The following is a 7500-nucleotide window of genomic DNA, read 5'->3' on the forward strand; positions in this document are numbered from 1 at the left end:
AGATAAAAGACCCTCAGGTTCTGATAGATGAACAGAGATAAAAGACCCTCAGGTTCTGATAGATGAACAGAGATAAAAGACCCTCAGGTTCTGATAGATGAACATACAGTAGATAAAAGACCCCCAGGTTCTGATAGATGAACAGAGATAAAAGACCCTCAGGTTCTGATAGATGAACAGAGATAAAAGACCCTCAGGTTCTGATAGATGAACAGAGATAAAAGACCCTCAGGTTCTGATAGATGAACATGTACCTTCTCCTCTGTAGGTTGAGCAGGAGCGCATGGACAAGGTGTGGCCTAAACTGCGAGTCCTGGCTAGATCCTCCCCTACTGATAAACACACACTGGTTAAAGGTGAGAGAGCGGCCCCACTTCCAATCCTCTCTACTGTATTCTGTTCATCTGAACTGAACCCCTGTGTGTTGTCCTCTAGGCATCATAGACAGCTGCTTGACAGACCAGAGACAAGTGGTGGCGGTGACAGGAGATGGGACTAACGATGGACCAGCCCTGAAGAAGGCTGACGTGGGCTTTGCCATGGTAGGACCCGCATAATGTATCTATCTTACCATACTGTACCGTACTGCACCACACCACAACACCCCAACACACCACACCACACCACAACACCCCAACACACCACAGCACACCACAACACACCACAACACACCACACCACAACACAAAACCCCGAACACACCACACCCCAACACACCACAACAACACACAACACACCACAGCACAGCACACCACAACACCCCAACACAAGAATCAATCAATCAAATGTATTTATATAGCCCTTCGTACATCAGCTGATATCTCAAAGTGCTGTACAGAAACTCAGCCTAAAACCCCAAACAGCAAGCAATGCAGGTGTAGAAAGGCCAAAACCTAGGAAGAATCCTAGAGAGGAACCAGGCTGAGGGGTGGCCAGTCCTCTTCTGGCTGTGCCGGGTGGAGATTATAACAGAACATGGCCAAGATGTTCAAATGTTCGTAGATGACCAGCAGGGTCAGATAATAATAATCACAGTAGTTGTCGAGGGTGAAACAGGTCAGCGCCTCAGGAGTAAATGTCAGTTGGCTTTTCATAGCCGATCATTAAGAGTATCTCTACCGCTCCTGCTGTCTCTAGAGAGTTGAAAACAGCAGGTCTGGGACAGGTAGCACCTCCGGTGAACAGGTCAGGGTTCCATAGCCGCAGGCAGAACTGTTGAAACTGGAGCAGCAGCACGGCCAGGTGGACTGGGGACAGCAAGGAGTCATCATGTCAGGTAGTCCTGAGGCAAGGTCCTAAGGCTCAGGTCCTCCGAGAGAGAGAAATAAAGAGAGAAAGAGAGAATTAGAGAGAGCATACTTTAATTCACATAGGACACCGAATAGGACAGGAGAAGTACTCCAGATATAACAAACTGACCCTAGCCCCCCGACACATAAACTACTGCAGCATAAATACTGAAGGCTGACACAGGAGGGGTCAGGAGACACTGTGGCCCCATCTGATGATACCCCCAGACAGGGCCAAACAGGAAGGATATAACCCCACCCACTTTGCCAAAGCACAGCCCCCACACCAACACCATAGGTGATAGTAACTCTCCAGTAGCTGATCTGTCATCAGTATTGTGGAGTACTTCTAATGTTAACGTAAAAATTTAATGAAGAAATCTGTTCCTATCAGTATTGACACTTAGCTAGCTACAACTACTATGACAGATGTAGCATTACAGCTAACTACAACTACTATGACAGATGTAGCATTACAGCTAACTACAACTACTATGACAGATGTAGCATTACAGCTAGCCTCAACTACTATGACAGATATAGCATTACAGCTAGCTACAACTACTATGACAGATATAGCATTACAGCTAGCTACAACTACTATGACAGATGTAGCATTACAGCTAGCCTCAACTACTATGACAGATGTAGCATTACAGCTAGCTACAACTACTATGACTCACTGTGGAATGGATCCATTGTTAGTAACCTTGAAATGTCCTGGTATAACCCAAGCAGCATCCTCACCACTACTCTGTAACCCCACCAGCCCTGCTATAGATACAGTGGTACAGGACTGCCCTCTAGTGGACAGATGGGATAAACACAATCGGAAATACTGTGACTGTACTTTTCAGATCACTGCAATGCACATACAGTACAATATGATGGTGCTAGATTCACATATAAAATAAGGAATAACTCAATTATGTTTATTCCGGTATCTGAATCTCCATATCTGTAACTATATTTACATTTTTACGAATGACTAAATATTCGTACTTATGTATCTTCTATGACTGACGAATCACAGCCGTCGTCGATAGTGATTACTTTGTGATATACAGAGGACAGAGTCAGACAGTATACAGCAGTGCAGTAAATGTCTACATTATATTCCTATTTATTAAAGATATATGAATTAATAAATATATTTACAGATGTTGGGGAACAATGTAGACATGTTTACGTTTCTCCAAAACAGCACTGTCTGTTTTTGTTTGTTCTCTCTCTTCAATAGCAGATGATTTCTGCTCTTTTGTTGTTTCATGATCAGACAAGGAATCTTGTTTGATCAGGAATAGGAATCAGATTTTTTCTCTCTCTGCAGGGTTCAGCTGGTATTAAACCATACCTCTCTCTCTGCAGGGTTCAGCCAGTATTAAACCATTCTTCTCTCTCTGCAGGGTTCAGCCGGTATTAAACCATAAGTCTTCTCTCTGCAGGGTTCAGCCAGTATTAAACCATACCTCTTCTCTCTCTGCAGGGTTCAGCCGGTATTAAACCATACTTCTCTCTCTGCAGGGTTCAGCCAGTATTAAACCATTCTTCTCTCTCTGCAGGGTTCAGCCAGTATTAAACCATTCTTCTCTCTCTGCAGGGTTCAGCCAGTATTAAACCATACCTCTCTCTCTCTGCAGGGTTCAGCTGGTATTAAACCATACCTCTCTCTCTGCAGGGTTCAGCCAGTATTAAACCAGTCTTCTCTCTCTGCAGGGTTCAGCCGGTATTAAACCATAAGTCTTCTCTCTGCAGGGTTCAGCCAGTATTAAACCATACCTCTTCTCTCTCTCCAGGGTTCAGCCAGTATTAAACCAGACCTCTTCTCTCTCTGCAGGGTTCAGCCAGTATTAAACCATACCTCTTCTCTCTCTGCAGGGTTCAGCCAGTATTAAACCATACCTCTCTCTATCTGCAGGGTTCAGCCAGTATTAAACCATACTTCTTCTCTCTCTCCAGGGTTCAGCCGGGGGTTCAGCCAGTATTAAACCATACCTCTTCTCTCTCTCCGGGGTTCAGCCGGTATTAAACCATATCTCTCTCTCTGCAGGGTTCAGCCAGTATTAAACCATACCTCTTCTCTCTCTGCAGGGTTCAGCCAGTATTAAACCATAAGTCTTCTCTCTGCAGGGTTCAGCCAGTATTAAACCATACCTCTTCTCTCTCTCCAGGGTTCAGCCAGTATTAAACCAGACCTCTTCTCTCTCTGCAGGGTTCAGCCAGTATTAAACCATACCTCTTCTCTCTCTGCAGGGTTCAGCCAGTATTAAACCATACCTCTCTCTATCTGCAGGGTTCAGCCAGTATTAAACCATATCTCTCTCTCTGCAGGGTTCAGCCAGTATTAAACCATACCTCTTCTCTCTCTGCAGGGTTCAGCCAGTATTAAACCATACCTCTTCTCTCTCTGCAGGGTTCAGCCGGTATTAAACCATACCTCTTCTCTCTCTGCAGGGTTCAGCTGGTATTAAACCATATCTCTCTCTCTGCAGGGTTCAGCCAGTATTAAACCATACCTCTTCTCTCTGCAGGGTTCAGCCAGTATTAAACCATACCTCTTCTCTCTCTGCAGGGTTCAGCAGGTATTAAACCATACCTCTTCTCTCTCTGCAGGGTTCAGCCGGTATTAAACCATAAGTCTTCTCTCTGCAGGGTTCAGCCAGTATTAAACCATACCTCTTCTCTCTCTCCAGGGTTCAGCCAGTATTAAACCATACCTCTCTCTCTGCAGGGTTCAGCCGGTATTAAACCATACCTCTTCTCTCTCTGCAGGGTTCAGCCAGTATTAAACCATACCTCTTCTCTCTCTGCAGGGTTCAGCCAGTATTAAACCAGACCTCTCTTTCTCTGTAGGGTTCAGCCGGTATTAAACCATAAGTCTTCTCTCTGCAGGGTTCAGCCAGTATTAAACCATACCTCTTCTCTCTCTCCAGGGTTCAGCCAGTATTAAACCATACCTCTCTCTCTGCAGGGTTCAGCCGGTATTAAACCATACCTCTCTCTCTGCAGGGTTCAGCCGGTATTAAACCATACCTCTCTCTCTGCAGGGTTCAGCCAGTATTAAACCATACCTCTTCTCTCTCTGCAGGGTTCAGCCGGTATTAAACCATACCTCTTCTCTCTCTGCAGGGTTCAGATGGTATTAAACCATACCTCTTCTCTCTCTGCAGGGTTCAGCCAGTATTAAACCATACCTCTCTCTCTCTGCAGGGTTCAGCCAGTATTAAACCATACCTCTCTCTCTCTGCAGGGTTCAGCCGGTATTAAACCATACCTCTTCTCTCTCTGCAGGGTTCAGCCAGTATTAAACCATACCTCTTCTCTCTCTGCAGGGTTCAGCCGCTATTAAACCATACCTCTTCTCTCTCTGCAGGGTTCAGCCAGTATTAAACCATACCTCTTCTCTCTGCAGGGTATAGCCGGTACAGACGTGGCCAAGGAGGCGTCTGACATCATATTAACGGACGATAACTTCAGCAGCATAGTGAAGGCTGTGATGTGGGGGAGGAACGTCTACGACAGCATCTCCAAGTTCCTCCAGTTCCAGCTGACTGTCAACGTGGTGGCTGTCATAGTGGCCTTCACTGGGGCCTGCATCACACAGGTAACAAACACGCACGCACGCACGCACGCACGCACGCACGCACGCACGCACGCACACACACACACACACACACACACACACACACACACACACACACACACACACACACACACACACACACACACACACACACACACACACACACACACACAGGTAACAAACACACAGCTGACTGTCAACGTGGTGGCTGTCATAGTCACTGGGGCCTACATCACACAGATCATGCTCGACAGTGTAATCAGAATGAACAGTGAGAGTGAGAGGGGACATCCCTGCATTGTACCCCCTTTGAAGCAACACATTTTAGCGTGCCATTCCATTGGTTGGTGATGACTGTGACACTGGAGCTGGAGTTAAGAGTTTTAATCGATCCTGTGAAATAGAAACCAAACCTGTTTGTCTTTGTGCCATTTTAGAAACATACTATAACTATGAATCACTGGGATCGGAAGCTGTATTTGTAGAAACACATCCATAGTATAAGTATGAACCACCGGGATCTGAAGTTGATGCTGGTATCTAATGTGTTCTCTGGCAGAACTGTGTCCTGAAGACGATCTCTGTGTGTTCCCTGTAGGATTCTCCCCTGATGACAGTCCAGTTGTTTCATCTGTAGTCTCTAATGTTAACCACCCTGTGTGTTCCCTGTAGGATTCTCCCCTGAAGGCGGTCCAGATGCTGTGGGTGAACTTGATAATGGACACCTTTGCGTCCCTGGCCCTGGCGACGGAGCCCCCCACCGAGGCCCTGCTGATGAGGAAGCCGTACGGCCGCAACAAACCACTGATCTCCAGCACCATGACCAAGAACATCCTGGGACACGGCATCTATCAGCTGGTCATCATCTTCTCCCTGCTGTTCATCGGTACGTCATTATCTTTTATCAGTCCTCTCCTATTGGATATTTATTGGACAGTAGAGAGAGAGAGGATGGACTAAGGAGATGCTGGAATAACAGTGGGCCAGATTGGAACCCGGTTTATGTGTTCTGGAATCTAAAGGTTAGACATCTAGTCCACAGCCAGTTTATGTGTTCTGGAATCTAAAGGTTAGACATCTAGACCACAGCCAGTTTATGTGTTCTGGAATTCATCTAGACCACAGCCAGTTTATGTGTTCTGGAATCTAAAGGTTAGACATCTAGACTTTATGTGTTCTGGAATCTAAAGGTTAGACATCTAGACCACAGCCAGTTTATGTGTTCTGGAATCTAAAGGTTAGACATCTAGACCACAGCTAGTTTATGTGTTCTGGAATCTAAAGGTTAGACATCTAGTCCACAGCCAGTTTATGTGTTCTGGAATCTAAAGGTTAGACATCTAGACCACAGCTAGTTTATGTGTTCTGGAATCTAAAGGTTAGACATCTAGTCCACAGCCAGTTTATGTGTTCTGGAATCTAAAGGTTAGACATCTAGACCACAGCCAGTTTATGTGTTCTGGAATCTAAAGGTTAGACATCTAGACTACAGCCAGTTTATGTGTTCTGGAATCTAAAGGTTAGACATCTAGACCACAGCCAGTTTATGTGTTCTGGAATCTAAAGGTTAGAGTTTAAATGTATTTGGCTAAGGTATATGTAAACTTCCGACTTCAACTGTACGTTTTGCCAGCAGCAGACTATGATCGATAATGTCAAAAGCGGCACTTGAAGTCTAACAAAACAGCCCCCACAATATTTTTATCATCAATTTCTCTCATTTGGGTAAGTGCTGTAATTGTTGAATATCCTCCATGCTGAAAGTCTGTTGTTTATTTGTTTATAGTAAAATAGCATTTGTATCTGGTCAAACACCATTATTTCCAGAAGATTACTAAGGGTTATTAACAGGCTGATTGGTCTGATTGGTCTGATTGGTCGGCTCTTTGAGCCTGTAAAGGGGGTTGTACTATTCTTATTCGCGGAATGACTTTAGCTTCCCTCCAGTCCTGAGGGCACACACTTTTATAGTAGTCTTAAATTGAAGATATTTGAAGTCTTAAATTGAAGATGTGGCAATATCGTCCGCTCCTCAGTCATTTCCCATCGAAGTTGTCAGACCCCTCATTATTTCACCTATATTCCACACTAACTTTACGGGATTTAAAATTACAATGCTCGTCTTTCATAATTTGGTCAGATATTATAAAACGTGTTTTGTTTCCGAAATGTATCAAAATTGTCAACAAACGTTACACCCATTGAGCTGCAATAATCCCGTAGCCAGGTGTGAAGAGATGGAATCCTGCTAAAACGTTCAATGCCACGATTCAGAGAACAGGGCCAGATATGATGGCTATTTTGTTAGTGTTGAGCAGAGAAAAACAACTCTTTAATATCCAGTATCAACTTTTCAGAACTGCCCTTCGTAATGTCATTAAAACCCAAACGGACTCCGATAGAATCAATGTCCATGCCCTGATGTAGTTCATTCGGGAGCGGCGTAGTAATGTCATTAAAACCCAAACGGACTCCGATAGAATCAATGTCCATGTCCTGATGTAGTTCATTCGGGAGCGGCGTAGTAATGTCATTTACTCCAGCTCTGGGACATTGTTTTTTGCATCGGGAACGGTCATATTTCTTACCAAGGAGCTGTCCAGAATCACGGCTGGCGAGAAGGACGAGG

General features: G+C 44.8%; 1 protein-coding gene across 9 annotated transcripts in view; it reads left to right on the forward strand.

The window, feature by feature from the left end:
* LOC124004067 (plasma membrane calcium-transporting ATPase 2-like) overlaps positions 1 to 7500 on the forward strand; it is a 210138-nt gene that overhangs the window by 181231 nt on the left and 21407 nt on the right. For all 9 annotated transcript variants that reach the window (XM_046312835.1, XM_046312844.1, XM_046312837.1 and 6 more), the window contains 4 exons: positions 269 to 356; positions 436 to 542; positions 4701 to 4892; positions 5544 to 5757. In XM_046312835.1, coding sequence (XP_046168791.1) covers positions 269 to 356; positions 436 to 542; positions 4701 to 4892; positions 5544 to 5757 — 601 coding nt within the window. The remainder of the gene's footprint in view (positions 1 to 268; positions 357 to 435; positions 543 to 4700; positions 4893 to 5543; positions 5758 to 7500) is intronic.

Source organism: Oncorhynchus gorbuscha, linkage group LG18, assembly GCF_021184085.1.
Source record: "Oncorhynchus gorbuscha isolate QuinsamMale2020 ecotype Even-year linkage group LG18, OgorEven_v1.0, whole genome shotgun sequence".
In the NCBI taxonomy this organism is placed as follows: Eukaryota; Metazoa; Chordata; class Actinopteri; order Salmoniformes; family Salmonidae; genus Oncorhynchus; species Oncorhynchus gorbuscha.